Genomic DNA, 18,747 nt, shown 5'->3' with positions numbered 1-18,747 from the left:
TTCCAAAGCTCACTGCTTGGGATTGATGTCTAAGTTAAAATACTACAAGTTATAATAAAGTAAAATTCGTTTGATAGACAATCTTGTCAGACAACCTACCATGAAGAAAAAGTGTCCCACTTGCAATTATGGTATAATATGAAAATTTAAACTTTGAAAAGGTCTTATATAAAAAAACTTTTGTGGCAAGAAAGTCATCTTAAAATAGAGGAACCTGTATAACTGCATATAACTCTAAGTTTAGGAAAATACCTTCACTTCTTTAAAGAAAGATCAAATAGAAATTAGAAGAGATCTAGGTTCAGTTTCTAATGGTGCTAATTATTTGTGTGACCTTCAGAAGTGAGTTAACCACTCTAAATGCCTTATTTCTATTACAATGACACCTCCTCCAATTTTATGACCCCATTATCTAATATCACACCCCACCCAAGTTAATATCTAATACATTACTCAATTTTTTTCTTTATTATTATTTGAAATTATGTGCTTACTCATCTCTAACCACAAATTAAAAGTTCCATGAGACTAAGGATCTTGTGTTTTGTTCACTACTATGTGTCTAATGCCTAAAACACTGCCTGGCATTTGGAAGATACTGAAATATCTTGTGTATCTGGATAGTGTATCTGGATACACTGTCAAGATAGATATTCCAGATAGAGTATCTGTAAGTATTTGTGAAATGGATGATTCTCAGTTTCCTCATATGAAATGAGAGTAATAACTACCTTAACAAAGTTGTTATAAGAATTAAAATTAAGTAATGTATGTGAAAGTGTTTTGTAAACCACAAAAGCAAATACCCAAAGGATAAAAAGGATTTGGGGGTGAGGGTAACTTTAGAAAGAATATATCAAAATCTGAAAGATATCATCACTTACAACGCAGCGCATCTAATTATTTTTAAATACAATAAGAAAGCACATACCTTTCCCTGCAGAGGGCCCTGAATAAGCTTGGGATATTTCTGTGTTGAACTATTTCCATGTCCCAGTTTCCCATAGTCACCATCTCCCCAACTGAAGACTTCTCCTTCTGTTGTAAAAGCTAAGGTGTGACCATCAGATCCTTTAGAAGATGAAACCTTTTTAATGGACCTGTGAGGTTCAAATGTTAACTTTTTTAAAGTGGACTGATTATTAGAATCTCCAAGGCCCAATCTCCCATAGCTGCCTTTACCACAAGCTCTGACAGAGCCATCCGTAGAAATAACAAAAGTGCAGTATTGTCCAGCTTCAATCTATAAGCAAAGGGAAGAGTAAAATAAAACATTTCTGTGAGACTCAGAGTATAATATTTAATGCTAGTTTTATCAAAGAGGTTCAAAGTCTTTAAAACCAGAATATGGCACTATTCTACAGAGAAATTAAACAGAAAATTATGAAAACTATTAATGGTTTCCTCATGTTGACTTTATTGTTGGGCATAAATTACTGCATATTTTCTCTCTTCAGGATATCTACCTAGTCATGATTCAATAAAACAACAAAGTAAAATGTTTTAGCTCATCTTATAATCGGTGGATGAAGAGCAAGAAATAAAATTATCCTATAAATTCCTTTGAGTCCATTATGGCAAGGGCCATATAAAATATATTTTACACTCATTTAAAAAAAAACAAAACCTAAGTTTTAGTGAAACTAATAAAAAAAATAGAAAGTTCTAGCTTGACTAAAAGGTAGCTACAAACGTAAATAAGTGATCACAATAAGAAAATAAAATGCCAATCTAGCAAAAGAAAAATTCCAGTTTTTACTTAGTCCTATTTGCCATTTGCATTGAATATAATGGTAAGTCTGTCGTCATTCATAATTCTTTTCAAAAATCCAGCTCCAATTTGATTTTTTTGAAACTTGGAAACCATGCTAGGGAAATGAACTAAAAATGGTTTTTTTCCTATTAAAATGAAAAAAAAGTGATATAGCATGGTATACAGAAACAATACAGATAAGAAACGAGACTCTTGGGGTGCCTGGGTGGCTCAATGGGTGAAAGCCTCTGCCTTTGGCTCAGGTCATGATCCCAGAGTCCTGGGATGGAGCCCTGCATCAGGCTCTCTGCTCAGCAGGGAGCCTGCTTCCCCCACCCCAACCCTCTGCCTGCCTTTCTGCCTACCTGTGATTTCTGTCTGTCAAATAAATAAATAAAATCTTAAAAAAAAAAAAAAAAAAGAAGAAGAAGAAGAGAGACTCTTCACTCACTTAAAAAAAACTCTTAACACTACTTAGAGCAAACCATCTACCAATTTGTAAGATATGTAGAGGACTCACAGTCTGAGCATCAGAGAAACTGGGAGCCAGTTTGGGCTGTAGTATTTTCTCCTGTGTGCCTTCCACCAATTGATGGCTGCTGTTGCTCCCCCAGACGTAAACCTCACAGGTTTCTGAGACAATGGGAGCATCACCAGTCTGAATGCTATCTGGGCTAGCACATGTTCTTGAGTAATCAGATGCCATTCTGCAAACCTATTAAAGTTAAAAATATGCAATAAATAGGCAAGACATTCTTAGTGGAGACATTTTCATAAATGTTGTCTGAAATTACTGTTTATTTTCCTTATTTCTAAAACTCTCAACGGCTCAAATAACTTAAGAATACATCTAATTTTAAATACAGATGGCTAGACTACATACTCCTGTAAAAGATACTAATAAAGGTGGCAAAAATGAGGAGGAGACACATAATCAAGACTTTTTTTGACTAGTAATTATGGCACACACAGCAGTACAGGAAAAAGAAAAAAACACCTTAAAAAACAAAGTAGAAGGGGCACCTGGCTGGCTCAGTCAGTAAAGCATGCAACTCTTAATCTCAGAGTTGTGGGGCTTGAACTTTTGAAAACTTACTTTTAAAAAAAAGAATTGATAATCCTATAACCTTAATACAGTGAATGTTATCTTTTTACCTACATTCTTCCAGAACTTTGCATGTACACATTCTTTAACATAGTTAACACAGTGGATATATAAAAGTGATGAAACAAAAGTCAGACAAAATTTTCCACAGCTAACTTATCTTCATGAATGAACTGATAATTTTCCATCTATGTAAAAACCCCAGTTTATTTAACCCTTTTCTTTTAAACAAGACATTTAGAGTCTTTTTGTTACACAAGCCATTTTTAAGAACATAGTTGTTACTACCTTTTTCATTACTTCTTAAGTAGAGAAGCTCAAAAATGAGGCTACTCTATCCCAAAACAACAACATCTTATGATTCTTGAAACATACTCTAGAAAACTGCTTTCAAAACGGTGCTACTATGTATCACCAGCAGTACATTTTATGTACATATAAAATAAAAATCATAAAATAAAATAAAAATAAAATAAAAATCATTGCTTATTTACCACCTGTTTTGAATGTAATGGTAAAGTCTGTTGCTATTCATAATACATTTTTTAAAACCATACTTCTCTACCTGCCGCCCCCCACAGCCCTGCCAAAAGGATAGGCCCCAGGGTGGCCATTTCAATTGCCCTAACCAAGGAATACGTCTATACAAGAGTACCAGTCTCACCGCATCCATACCAATAACACATATTATGCTTTTAATTTTTTGCAAAGGCTTAAGTGGGATCAAAGAGGATGCATTATTTTAACTTGACATTTTGTTATTATAACAGAACTAAAGTTTTTCTTTCTTTGTTTACCACTAACTTTTGCCCATTTACTTAGTAAGGCTTAACGGATTTTTAACTGTCTTATACGAACTCTATGTAATAAAAATACTAACTCTGGGGCACCTGACTGGCTCAGTCAGTAGAGCGTATGACTCTGGTAGGGTCGTGAGTCAGAGCCCCATGCTGGGTGAATAGAGTACTTAAAAAATAAATTAAATAAATAAATAAATAATAACTCTGACTACAGCTGTTGTCAATTTTTTTGTCTGTCTTACAGTGTTTTGTGGGGTTTTCTTTTTTGCTCAACCAAAACAAGAGAAGGAAAACCTTCAAAAGTCAACCTTCAAAAGCCCATTAAATGGAAGGGGACAGAATAATTTTAGTCAGAATCATTTAGTCAGAATCATCCAAAACAACAGAATGACATGTGTGTTCAACATTCTGCAGTGAACATAAGGATGGTTATGAGGACACACAAATACATGTAAGTGAAGGCTGCTAGTCCCTAATAAGAGATCTGAAATTTTGCTGGAGACAAGAGAGGGTAGTGGGCCAAGAGTGTTAGAATTTTTTAATCTGAAGATCTATTACTGTGATAAGTTTTATGATAAATCCCAGCTCTCCTCCACTCAACATTCCGCCAATAATGAGCAGGATAGAAAAAAAAATTACTTATAGGGCTTAGAAATGTGTGTTTAAAAACTGGAGCGGGGGCAGGGCAGAAATCTAGGAAGATAACAGCAGCAGCAATGCCATTTTCTAAACACACTGATTCACTACACGGAACAACTACATGGCCAAACTTCAACTCCACACTTAACATTCACAACAAAACTAGGTGACAAGGTAACTCCAATAACTCCAAAATATAAGCAGATGCAGACAGATGAGTCTGGAATAATTTGATGTGTCACAGAGCAAGAAAGCTATGAAAGATTATTAGGCCTATATCAAAAGAACTTAGGGGACGCCTGGGTGACTCAGTTGGTTGAGCATCCAACTCCTGGTTTCGGGTCAAGTCATCATCTCAGGGTTGTGAGATTGAGCCCCGTCTGGGGCTCTATACTCAGCAGGGATTCTGCTTGAGTTTTCTCTCCTCTCTGTTTGCACTTCTCCCTGCTTACACTCTCTCTTTCTCAAATAAATATCTCTTTAAAAAAAAAAAAAAAAAAAAGAACTTAGGAACCACCCTGAAGAGACTACTACCTTAAAAGACTATTGGCCAAAGATGAAATAATTTGAGCTCCACTACTGATAATAATTTAATGGGTTAAAACTCAAACAGGTTTAAGTCTATGGGTTCATAATGACATTTTTCAAATGAAATCAACTGGTCCACTTTGGAGGATGACAGACCAATTCATTAAACTGAACACTAGTTTATAAAATCAGTGTTCAAATTTTTAAAAACTGGACAGACATAATCAAGCACTTATTCAGTCTTTCTTACATGAACTGAAACAGAATAACCAAATAATTGATAAGGGTATCAACTTTATAAAAACATTCCAATGAACAAAAGAGGAGTGATACAATTAAAATATCAACATTTTGATAAAATATCAACCACCTATGAATTAATCATTAAACATCAAGAGTTGCTAATACCACAATAACAGAGATACCTAGAAGGAAACTGATGAAAAATCATACCACCATGTATAGTCTTGCCAAAGGGATCAAATAAGCCTCTAGATCCACCTGCCAATTTGCAGAAAATAAATAGTGAACTGCATTATGCATAATCAATCAGCAAAAAGCCCAGGTTCTAAAGAAAAACACTGATGGAAAGAAAAAAAATGGAGGGGAACCTATAGATTAAGAGAGTTAAAAGACATCTTTTTTTTTTTTTTTTTTTTAATAGGCAAGACTGCACCATAGTGTCTAGATATACACACCTGGGTGACACAGTGATAAAAGAAACGCAAGGAAGTGATTACTCTAAAAGTCAGGATAGTGGTTGCTTAGGGAAGGAGGACAGGGGTTAAGACCAGGACATGAAAGAGCCACTCAGAGTGGTTGGTAGTTTTATTTCTTTACCCGGGTACAGATTAGAAGGATATTTATTTTATAACAATTTGTTGAGCCTGACATTTGTGTGTTTTTCTGTATCTGTTTTTATTAAAAAATTTTTAAAGTTACCTACACATGATACAAAGCTCAAAATGAATTAAAGGGTATACACTGAAAAGTATGTCTCCTTCCCATTCCTGATGCCAGATACCCTAGCTCCACTTTTAGTGGAAACCACTGATGCTACTTACTTCTGCATCCTTTTCAAACACTGAATAATTATTTTCGTGCTATAGCATTTTAATACAAAGTAATTTTAAATGTAAAAGCCATGATTATTACATACCTCTTCAAAGAGACATAAAGCTGCCTCATAGAGTGAGCATAAGCCATCAGATGTTCTGGTTGGTTCCCTCCACTGACTCCGATCAGCAGATGAACCCTACAGTTTCAGGAGAGAAACATACATATTAAAATCACTTAAATATTCCACGGAAGTATCTGAGGAACTGTATATGTGAGTATGCATGCTAATCTCAAATCCTAACATTAGGTCATGAAACCAACTTTTACAGAGAAGTGCTAGAAAAGATGGAGCTATTGAGTGAAACAGTAAATTACGTGTCAATCCCTCAATGACTGTTTATTCAACATAGGGCTTGCCTAGAAATAGACAAGGAGGCAGAATTTTGCCAATTACATGTTCTTTGGGTGGCCAATATCCAATAAAGGAGCCCCCAGGAAATATTCTACTCTCCTGGAGCTGCCTTGCCCATCTGTCCCTGAGGATACAGGCAAGTAGAACATAGCCAGCTTGAGTGATGACCTTGACCAGAGCAGCAGAAAGTCCATTCCTCCCTTCTTAGTTCCAGTAAAACTGAAGGCCCACAATTCAATTCATGTAGCTACCTGACTTCTTTAGCAACAAAGCATCTTTTTCCTATCACAGATGAGGAATCATAGCACTGTTCTGGGACTCTCCAGAATAGGGGTCAATGGCTGTGACCAGAAATCATTCTGTCATTGACAACTGACAAAGCAGAAAGTGAACTTGATCTCACTCCTCCTTCAAATTCCCAAATCCTTAAATCTTTAGATCACAAATGTCAAGTTCCTTCTCGGATTTAGCAATCCTGTAATCATGAAATTTTCATCAGTGGCTTTTTTCAATGGATACTATACTGTAAAAATATTTTTATTCTAAATGATAAACTGGCAGATATACCATAAAAAAGTTTATCTTCTACTATGGAAAGAAGATTGGGCTAGATGCCTATAAGATCCCATCTAACTCTAAGATTATATGATTTTATCAGTTCAAACTATTTTAATTAACATGATTCTGAAGAAATGAAACAAATGTATATGTTGGCTATTTAATTCATGGCTAGTTTATCAGGTACTAACCTGCTACTGCCAAATCAATTTTTCTTTTTATCTGTTTAAGGTTGTGTTTCTCAAATTTTAATGTGGACATAAATTATCTAGAGACTATTAAAATACAAATTCCAATTCAGTAAATATAGATGGGGCCTAAGGTTCTGCATTTCCAACAAGCTCCCAGGATATGCCAGTGCTGCCATCTGAGGCTCACTTTTTGAGTAGTAAGGCTAAAGAGAGCCACGTGTAGGTGTGGAGTCATACCTCCTAAGTGTTCCTAAGCTAAGTGTTCAAAATTAACTAGTACTGGACATACAAGGTATTGCCATACCAGCAAACACTCAGGAGTACAGACTCTGCAAATTCCATAAGTAGTTGTGTAATACTTCTGAGAAAAACAATTGTAATCTGTGGCTCCATTATCTAAAAGGCCATCTCTAGCAATCACCAAATCAAAAGTAGATGTGGAACAATAGCCTGCTATGCCATCCTGGGATGGCATACCAGATGGTACCAGAGCCATCATAATCCCCTTTCTCATGCTTTTCTACAGTATGGAAGGAAATGTTAAAAACTGCATGAAGTTTTGAGTGACAGACAGACATGGGTTTAAATCCAGGCCACATCACTTACTGGATATGTGAATGAAGGATAAGTCTCCTTATTCTTAGACAGGAATAATGCTGATATTACTTAGGGCTATTGGGAAGACTAGAGTTATGTGCAAAACATGCTTAGCACAATTTCTAATATACAGTAAGAAAATAAAACCGGTAGCAGTGATTATTAATTTGCAGCACGTGAACAGAGAAAGAAAATACAAGAAATCTTTAATAAATTCTTGCTAAATTTAAAAATACCAAACCAATAAAACAACCTTAAAACACGGTCACTCACTTCTGTTCTGCCCAATACAGTCAATATAGTACGCCCCACCCCCCAAATCCAGTTTCACTTTGTGTGGTTTAGCTACCCAAGGTCAATAGCAGTCCAGAAGCAGGTTCTCCTTTTTCTGACACATAATCAGAAGGTCAGTAATAGCTTAACACTAGGTCATAATGCCAATTCATTCACCCCACTTCATCTTCATCTCATTGGCATTTTATCATTTCACATCATCACAAGAAGGGTGAGTGCAGTTTGAAAAAGAAACGACATTTACATAACTTTTATTACAGTATATTGGTATAATTGCTCTATTTTATTGTCACTGTTAATCTCTTACTGTGCCTACTTTTTTTTTTTTTTAAAGATTTTATTTATTTATTTGACAGACAGAGATCACAAGCAGGCAGAGAGGCAGGCAGAGAGAGAGAGAGAGAGAGGGAAGCAGGCTTCCTGCGGAGCAGGGAGCCCGATGCGGGGCTCGATCCCAGCACCCTGAGATCATGACCCGAGCCAAAGGCAGCAGCCTAAACCACTGAGCCACCCAGGTGCCCCACTGTGCCTACTTTATAAGTTAAACTTTATCAGAGGTATATATGTATGGGAAAAACCATAGTACATATAAGGTTTGGTACTATCTGCACTTTCAGGTTTCTACTGGGGGTCCTGGAACATAGCCTTCAAGGATAAAGCTTCTGCAGAGCAAAGGAAACAGTCAACAGAACAAAGAGGCAACCCGCAGAATGGGAGAAGATATTTGCAAATGACAGTACAGACAAAAGGTTGATATCCAGGATCTATAAAGAACTCCTCAAACTCAACACACACAAAACAGAAAATCATATTAAAAAATGGGCAGAAGATATGAACAGACACTTCTCCAATGAAGACATACAAATGGCTATCAGACACATGAAAAAGTGTTCATTATCACTAGCCATCAGGGAGATTCAAATTAAAACCACATTGAGATACCACCTTACACCAGTTAGAATGGCCAAAATTTGCAAGACAGGAAACATTATGTGTTGGAGAGGATGTGGAGAAAGGGGAACCCTCCTACATGGTTGGTGGAAATGCAAGTTGGTGCAGCCACTTTGGAAAACAGTGGGGAGATTCCTCAAGAAATTAAAAACAGAGCTTCCCGGGGCACCTGGGTGGCTCAGTGGGTTAAGCCTCTGCCTTCGGCTCAGGTCATGATCCCAGGGTTCTGGGATCGAACCCCACATCGGGCTCTCTGCGCTGCAGGGAGCCTGCTTCCTCCTCTCTCTCTGCCTGCCTCTCTGCCTATTTGTGATCTCTGTCAGATAAATAAAGAAAAAATCTTTTAAAAAAAATAAAAAATAAAAACAGAGCTTCCCTATGACCCTGCAATTGCACTACTGGGTATTTACCCCAAAGATACAGAGGTAGTGAAAAGAAGGGCCATCTGTACCCCAATGTTTATAGCAGCAATGGCCATGGTCGCCAAACTGTGGAAAGAATGAAGATGCCCTTCAATGGACGAATGGATGGATAAGGAAGATGTGGTCCATATACACTATGGAGTATTATGCCTCCATCAGAAAGGATGAATACCCAACTTTTGAAGCAACATGGATGAGACTGGAAAAGATTATGCTGAGTGAATTAAGACAAGCAGAGAGAGACAATTATCATATGGTTTCAGTTATTTGTGAAGCATAACAAATAGCATGGAGGACAAGGGAAAATGGAGAGGAGAAGGGAGTTGAGGGAAATTGGAAGGGGAGGTGAACCATGAGAGACTATGGACTCTGAAAAACAATCTGAGGGTTCTGAAGGGGTAGGGGGTGGGAAGCTGGGGGAACCAGGTGGTGGGTATTAGAGAGGGCACGGATTGCATGGAGCACTGGATGTGATGCAAAAACAATGAATACTGTTATGCTGAAAAGAATTTTTTTTTTAAGATTATACTTATTTATTTGACAGAGAGAGATCACAAGTAGATGGAGAGGCTGGCAGAAAGAGAGAGAGGGAAGCAGGCTCCCGGCTGAGCAGAGAGCCCGATGCGGGACTAGATCCCAGGACCCTGAGATCATGACCTGAGCTGAAGGCAGCGGCTTAACCCACTGAGCCACCCAGGCACCCCTGAAAAGAAATTTTTAAAAAATAATAAAATAAAATAAAAAAGGATAAAGTTAGAGGATAATGTAGTTAAAGTAAGACTACGCCACCACAGTCAGTAAGGATTAAAGACATCTCTAAAACCAAATCTGTACACAGAATTCTTAATGTCAAAAAGAAAATAATACTATACCTAGGCATTTTTAAAAAACAAAATTTTTTTTGTATATGTACTGCCAAAGCAAGCACAAAAAAAACCCCCAAATTTTGGGAAATACAGTACATTAAATGTATAACTTTATAAACTGTTAACATAGGAATTTCAATGGTCTAAAAATAAATGGAAATTAAAATAACATAAATTCATGGTTTCATAGGTTGTCACTTAATTACCTCCCTCTCTTAAGCACCTACCATCAAAAATAATGGTAAACCTTTTATTTTTTTTTTCACATTTGTCTTTTTAAGATATTCTGAGAAGGACATAAGACTAGATGGAGTACATTTCCATATATTCTTGCTATCTGGTTTTACACTACTTAAAATTGTGTAGCAGTGACTCCCTGCTGCCTACAGGAATGGGTTTCAGCACCCCACAGTACAAGATACAAGGCCCTGTCTTCACCTCATCCCGTTCTACCCCATCCATCCATCCAGAGGGTTGTTCTCCTACACCTTGGTCACCTTGTGAACTCTGGTCCTCTCATCCAAAATCTTCTCCAACTCCCCACACTCACACACTTGCATGTTTGCAGGCAAATTCTTTCTACTTTTCAACTAAGCTCAGGGATCATTCCTCCACAAGACATTTTCTACCCCTTCCCTCCAGTTCTCTTCCTGGGTCTCACCACCTCCTCCTACTGCAGATGTCTACTATAGCCCTTTATCATTTATTTGAAATGTCTATGTATCTGTCTTTCTTTAAACTGTGAGCTGGCTGAAGGCATGGATGCTACAAAGCTCATTTACCATTTCTTTTTTGTTTTTGTTTTTGTTTTAAGATTTTATGTATTTCTTAGAGCGAACACAACCAGGGGGAGTGGCAAGCAGAGGGAGAGGGAGAAGCAGGCTTCCCGCTAAGCAGAGAGCCCAATGTGATGCAGGGCTCAATCCCAGAAGCCTGGCATCATGACCTGAGCTGAAGGCAGACACTAAACTGACTGAGCAACCCAGGCACCACTCATTTACCTTTTAAACTCAGTGCCAAACAGTATCTGGCACACAGTGTTAAATAAACACCTGCTGACATCAAAGGCCAATGGTGTTTTTATTATTGTTTAGTCTTTCAGAATTCAGAGATATACATTGACATTATTTCCCTCTCTTTATTTAAATATGTTAATGAGTATTTTGTGAACTCCCATTCAAACACCATTACTGCAAGTGTGTCATTAGTGAAGGTTAAGAATCACACAAGTAAATAAAAATAAAGGATTGAACTCATTTTTGTTAGTCCTTACATCAGGTACTCAGTTGATGGTTATGTGTCTTTCCCTTTAACTTTCAGCTTGGGGTAAGCTTTGTCCCAGTTGTTCAGAGTAGAGAAACTTAAGGCAGGGTAGGAATCCAGAGTACTGGGAGAGGATATACCTATTTTCTGAATTCTCAGACAACACTGTAAAGTATAAAAAACATGAGTTCAGGCGCCTGGGTGGCTCAGTGGGTTAAAGCCTCTGCCTTCGGCTCAGGTCATGATCTCAGAGTCCTAGGATCAAGCCCAGCATCGGGCTCTCTGCTCAGCAAGGAGTCTGCTTCCTTCTCTCTCTCTGCCTGCTTCTCTGCCTGCTTGGGTTCTCTGTCTATCAGATAAATAAATAAAATCTTAAAAAAAAAAAAAGTGGGCTGTGAAGAGAAAGAGTATTAGACTCTATCGCTTACTGTGTAAGAAGGAATCATAAACGTAAATTTCAATTAATAACCATTCCTTTCTCCAAAAGCCAATCTGAGATTGAATTAAATTCAATCTAATATAGGCCTGTGATGACTTTAGGAGAACTAAACTAAATCAAATATCCAAGATTCTTCCCCAGAATAGATCCAGAATTCTGTGGAAAGCAATCTAGTTTTCTGGGGTACCCTCATCACAATAAAGAACTGTATTACAGGGTATAACCACAGAGGCTATAGAGGGAGGCCCCTTCTCACGAGGTGTGTTTGTCCCAGAATAAAAGAGGTAAATGGAAAGAAATGTAGAAATCCAACAATATAAACTTATATTTTACTACTTCCTTACTATAGTTTATAAACTTCAAGGTAGGCCTTCACGGGAAAAATCAACTTAACACAAACACAGTAAAAGCCATATACAGTAGTCAGAAAAAACATGGGCTTTGCGTACAGACTTGAGGTTGTAAGAATTAGTTTTAGTTAACACAGCCATCTGCCCCATAAGTGCTTAATTAGTGTATGTTTTACTTCCAGTTTTTTTGCCAAATAGATGTGTAAATTTAGGAAAACTACCAGTTTCTTTATCCTTAAGATAAGGATAAATAATGTCAACCTCACATATTAACATAATTGACTCAGACAGTACATATAAAGCACCTGGTTGGTAGCAGGCACACAACAAAAGTTACCTCTCTTCCCTCCCAACTCCTGGTACTGGGGAGCAGTAAATAAAAGAAGTCAAAAGAGGAATGAGATGGTGTATTACAGATTAAGTTAAGGAAAAATTTATAGTACATACCAAAGAACGCCTCATCTGCATTAATATAGTCATAAAGCAGTCAAAGCTGATCATTCCTTCCTGGCTTGATAGTAGTTTGCTTTTCTCCATGGAATTTACAACCGCTGAAGCTCCCAAAGCCATTTCTATCCATTCAAGAAGATACCGCAAAGAGCCTCGCTGAGCTGCTAAACCAAGTAGCAGCTCAGAAGCTAATCTGCGACCTAAAGTGTCTGCACCAGAATTGGGAATAGTTACTCCTTTAAGAAATGTTGTCACTTGTGATAAGCAGTCCAAACCCATCGGAGGAATCTTGCTTTCATTTGCTAAAGATAATGGTGGCAAAGAGCTGACAACTTCAATTGCAGTATGAATAACGTCGTTGCAAAGACTAAGACCAGGTCCTGACACAGGCATCATCCAGCTTTGTCTCAGAAGTGCAAATAATAAGCTTAGACCAGTTCGAACACCCATTTCTATAAGTGCATCAGTGCTTGACCGGGGACGTTCACTAACAGAATGGACATCTGCTGAACCAGAGCTGCTCTCTGGGGAATGCTGCTGCTGTTTCACTTTGCCTTTGTCATGGTATTTATTAGAAAGTGCATAAAAGACACGCTGGAGTACAAGGAGTCGTTTCCGAAGTGCCCCAGCAAATGGGGAATCTGAACATACCATCTTCGCTAGTGCTAGCTGGCTGCTAAGAAGGGCATCCAAATAGTGGTCCTGCTCATCACTTGAAAGAGACTCACGTTCAAAGTCTGGCAACTGTGGTCCTTTGAGGCACAAAACTTGTTGGGGCAAAGGTACTACTTCTTTATTGCTGACCAGTTTAGAATACAGAACAGCAACTCCCTCTCTTGTAGCAATAGATTCACTATCCTCTGTAATCCAGGAGCTGTTGAGGTGTTCAAGCCACTTCAGTTTCACTGGTGGAACCATAGTTGCCATGTTGGTTTACTCTTCAGCCATTAGTTCTACAAAGAGAGATGAAAAAGCAGTCAAAAACTTATATAGGTGATTCACAAAATGTTTCTGAACCTCCACCTTACACTTACAATTAGCGATTTCAAACTGGTGAAACAAAGTCTGAACTTCAATTAACAGGAATGTACCAATGTTAGTATTTTAGCTTTCATAATGTACTATTAGTTATAAGATGCTAATATTAAGGAACAATGGGTGAAGGACACATATAGAAACTCTGTATAATTTTTGCAACTTTTGTGTAAACCTAAAATTAACCCCACATAAAGTTTATTATAAAATTAGTGATTTGCATACCTTTTCCCTTCAGATTCTGGTCCCACTGTCAGCATAACAGTGGGTTTTACATGCTGATCACCCCCAAATTCTTATCTTCAACCCAGATCTCCTCCCTGAATTCCATACTCATATATACAATTGCCCACTTGACTTTGCCGTATAGATATCTAATAGGCATCTCAACATACTCAAAACTGAATTCCTAATCCACCAATGACCACACAAATCTGTTGTTCCTGTAGACCTCCTCATGTCAATAAATGGCAACTCTATCCTCCTAGCTCCTTTGGCCAAAAACCTTGAGAGTCACCACTAATTCCTCCTTCTTACATTCCAAATTAGTCAGTGCTACTTTCAAATACATCCAGAATCCAAACAGTTCTCACCCCCTTTATTGCTAAAACTGTACCCCAAACCATCATCTCTTGGATCACTGAAGGAACCTTCCTGCTAGTCTCCATGGCTATATGGAGGAACCACAGTGACTCCAAAAGGGCAGAAATGTTTTTGTATATTTTGTTTACTGCTGTATTCCAACACATAGTAAATACAATGTAAGAATTTGTTTTTTAAAAAAGTACTCTAATGAATCATTGAACACTACATCAAAAACTAATGATGTACTATGAAGTGGCTAATGGAATATTAAAAAAAATACTTAAAAATTAAGTCCTATGGGATGAAATAGTCACAAAGGACTGGCATCCAAGGTACATAAAGAACTCCTATAACTTAGGAGTTATAGGACTCATTACTGAGTTTATAACTCAGTAATAAAAAGACAATTTAATTTTCAAAATGGTCAAAAGACTGAACAAAACTTCACTGCAGATATATGAATGGCCAATAAGTACAAGAGAAGTTCTCGACATCATTAGTCATCAGAAAATGCACTTTAAAAAAACAAATAGAGGGGCGCCTGAGTGGCTCAGTGGGTTAAAGCCTCTGCCTTCAGCTCAGGTCATGATTTCAGGTTCCTGAATCAAGCTCCGCATCAGGAGGGAGCCTGCTTCCCCCAACTCTCTCTGCCGACCTCTCTGCCTACTTGTGATCTCTGTCAAATAAATTAAAAAAAAAAAAAAAAAAAAGACTGACAACACCAAATGTTAGCAAGAATGTAGAGCAATCGAAACTCTCACAAATTATTTGCAGGACTGTGAATGGGAAAAAGCACCGGTAGTTTCTTATAAAACTAAACTAATAGTTTTCTTATAAAACTAAAACTAATCTCTACTCAATGACCTAACCATTGTTTTACTAGGGGTTTGCCGAGAAGAAAACACGGGTCCACAAAAGGACTTAAATAAAAATATGGTTTCCCCTAGAAGGTGAGAGCATGAATAAACTGGGAAAGAACATGAAGGAATTTCCTAGGGTGATGATAATATTGAATTACCCAGGCATATGCATTTATCAAAACTCAATAAACACACATTTAAGATTTTTACATTTCACTGAATGTGACTTTTACCTCAGTAAATACTGAACTCTATTTGATATGCAAACAGAAGTATATTTGGGGAGAAGTATACTGATAACTATAATTTATTTTGTAATGAGTCAAAAAATAAGATGCATTGATGTGTAATATTTCTTTATACATATCCATATATATGAATAGGTATGCAGTAAAACAAAAATATTAAAAGGGGCGCCTGAATAGCTCAGTGGGTTAAAGCTTCTGCCTTCGGCTCAGGCCATGATCCCAGGGTCCTGGGATCAAGCCCTGCATCGGGCTCTCTGCTCAGCAGGAAACCTGTTTCCTCCTCTCTCTCTGCCTGCCTCTCTGCCTACTTGTGATTTCTCTGTCAAATAAATAAATAAAATCTTTAAAATATATATATATTAAAAGACTAATGGCAGAATCTCAATTCATTTAATAATCTTTCAACTTAGCTATATATTTGAGATTTTTTTTTTAAGGGCAGGGAATAATCTTTTTTCTTTTTTAAAGATTTTATTTATTTAATTGACAGAGATCACAAGTAGGCAGAGAGGCAGGCAGAGAAGGGGGGGGGCGGGCCTCCTGATGAGCAGAGCCCTTTAAGGGCCAATCCCAGGACCCTGGGATCATGACCTGAGCCAAAGGCAGAGAGGCTTTAACCCACTGAGCCACTCAGGTGCCCCATATTTGAGATTTTCATCATAAATTATTGCAAGGGAGGTGGGGACTAAGTCTGCAAAATGGAAGTCGTAACAGTTCATACTAAAAAAAATCCTCAAATACTTAAGGGCATTTTATTGTCATGATATAGGTAATCTTCAAGAAAGAGCTCAAGTGATAGTGATCCTAGACTAATTAAAAGGAGTTTCCGAGCGCCTGGGTGGCTCGGTGGGTTAGGGCCTCTGCCTTAGGCCCAGGTCATGGTCCCAGGGTCCTGGGATTGAGCCCCGCATCCGGCTCTCTGCTCAGTGGAGAGCCTGCTTTCCCCTCTCTCTCTATCTGCCTCTCTGCCTACTTGTGACCTCTCTCTCTGTCAAATAAATAAATAAAATCTTAAAAAAAAAAAAAAAGGAGTTTCCTATTTGTCAATATGCCTTATTAAATTCTAAATATAAAGTCTGATGACACTTCCCTTCTCAAGATTATCATTACTATGCTTAATTATGTTCATTACTCAGAAAGTATGTACTTGGGAAGGGGAAAACAAAACCTAAGCTTCCTCCCACTTCATTTAGTAATTATTCAACATTGTGCAGGGGAGGAGAACCTGAATGGCTCAGTTAGTTAAGCATCCAACTCTTGATATCAGCTCAACTCTTATCTCAGGATTGTGAGTTCAAGCCCCACATTGTTTAAAAAAGACAAAAACAAAAACACCACATTGTGCAGAGGATATTAGAGTACCTTAGCTCCCTTCCTGCAACCTATATGTAATTTTTGTTCTTTTTAATTTTGCAAGTTTGATAGCTGTAAAGGCATACGATGTTGCACTAATTTCAATTTTCCCAATTACTAATAAATTTGAACATTTTATATTTATTGATCATTTGGATATCTTCTGGATATCCAATAGGAAAGATACTTACTTTACACTGCATGACCTTCTGAATTTCATACATGTGCATTTGTTACCAAACCAAATCTTAAAACTCCACTTTTAAATAACGGAAACCAAAACAAAGAAAAAGTCAAATTTTTAGAAATGCTCTTCTACAATTTTTTAAACAAAAAGGGGAAGAAGAAAAAGGATTTCACAATTTCTAGAAAAGTATATAAAAAACATAATTTATCAAAAATGTAGCCAAAGTTGACCAAAAGCAATCTACAAAGACTTAAAATACTTCATTTCTTTTTTTTTAAGATTTTATTTATTTATTTGACAGAGATCACAAGTAGGCAGAGAGGCAGGCAGAGAGAGAGGAAGGGAAACAGAGGCCCCCTGCTGAGCAGAGAGCCCGATGCGGGACTCGATCCCAGGACCCTGAGACCATGCATGACCTGAGCCGAAGGCAGCAGCTTAACCCACTGAGCCACCCAGGCACCCCAAAATACTTCATTTCTAATTAAGACTTCAATGAATAATTCAATTCAGTATTAGAAAAAAATAAGCTTAAAAATTGAGTAATAAATATAGCAGTAACTGATGAATAAGACAGACAAAAAAATAATGGGATTCATATCTAAATTTCAGAGGTGATTCTCGACGGGGGGGGGGGGGGGGGGTGATCAGCTAACCGAATCAAGGAAAGAAAAAGATAAAACATAAGATACTCAATATTATAAATATGAATGGAAAGACAGAAATGGAAGTTTACCTGTTCCTCAAAAAGTTAAACATAAAAGTTACCATGTGACCCATCAATTCCAGTCCAATATCTAAACTCAAGAAAACTGAAAATATATGTACACAGGAAAACGTGTACAGGAACATTCGATAACAGCATTACTTATAATAATGGAAAAGTAAAAACCAACCCAAATGTCACCATCATTGAATTCATCAATAGATGAATAAACAAAATGTTCTGTTATTTATATAACAGAATATTATTCAGCCATAAAAAAGAATGAAGTACTAATATATGCTATATAACATGACTGAACCTTGTAAACACGCTAAGTGAAGAAGCCAGAAGAAGCCAGGTCACACACACTGTATGATTTTATTTATATGAAATGTTCAGAACTGACAAATGAATAGAAACCAAAAAAAAAAAAAAAAAAAAGTTAGTTGTTGTAGGTCAGGAGCTAGTGGGAAAATAGGGAGAAACTGCTTAATGCTTAATGTAGGAGGGGTTTTACTTTAGAGCAATTGAAAATGTTTTGGAACTGGACAGAGATGGTGGTTGCAAATACTGTGAATGCACTAAGTACAAATAATGATTCACTTTAAAATGGTTAATTATGTGTTATGTGAATTCTGACTCAATAAATTATTTTTAAAAAGAAAATGACATGGCAGGAAGTACTTCACCAAAATGAACTTGGATATGTTGCCAAAGGAGATAGAATCAACAGTGCACAAATATACAAGAAATACACAAACAAATATACATCAAGAATGACTTTGAGGGATCAAAAAAAATTATAAGATGCCATCCCAGATTCATCAAATTGTGAATTCAGGGAAATTCAGGAAAGAAAGTCAAGAGTATTTAAACAGAAATGAATCAGAACAACTAGAAAACATAAAAATGTTCATATGAAATCGTAAGAAAAAGAACCTGAGTTTAGAATGTGAGAAAAAAATTTAATGAGCCAATGACTTCCCTTTTGATTCTATAATCTACAATGAGACAAAACTGATAATATGGAAGATGAAAATTCCACAATGCACCTAGCACAGTGTCTGGTATTTCAAAGTCCTTAATGAAGGCTGCATTT

The 18,747-nt window shown here is 37.1% G+C and overlaps 1 protein-coding gene across 30 annotated transcripts in view; it reads right to left on the bottom strand.

The window, feature by feature from the left end:
• Window positions 1–18,747, bottom strand: part of HERC1 (HECT and RLD domain containing E3 ubiquitin protein ligase family member 1) — a 185,803-nt gene that overhangs the window by 129,973 nt on the left and 37,083 nt on the right. For all 30 annotated transcript variants that reach the window (XM_082737138.1, XM_082737154.1, XM_082737144.1 and 27 more), the window contains 4 exons: window positions 12,675–13,630; window positions 5,985–6,080; window positions 2,274–2,468; window positions 932–1,243 (listed from right to left, as the gene is read on the bottom strand). In XM_082737138.1, the coding sequence (XP_082593264.1) occupies window positions 932–1,243; window positions 2,274–2,468; window positions 5,985–6,080; window positions 12,675–13,604 (1,533 nt within the window). In that variant the 5' untranslated portion in view covers window positions 13,605–13,630. The remainder of the gene's footprint in view (window positions 1–931; window positions 1,244–2,273; window positions 2,469–5,984; window positions 6,081–12,674; window positions 13,631–18,747) is intronic.

Source organism: Mustela nivalis, assembly GCF_964662115.1.
Source record: "Mustela nivalis genome assembly, chromosome: 6".
Lineage (NCBI taxonomy): Eukaryota > Metazoa > Chordata > Mammalia > Carnivora > Mustelidae > Mustela > Mustela nivalis.
The sequence above is the reverse complement of the archived record's forward strand: the minus strand, read 5'-3'. Positions and strand labels throughout refer to the sequence as shown.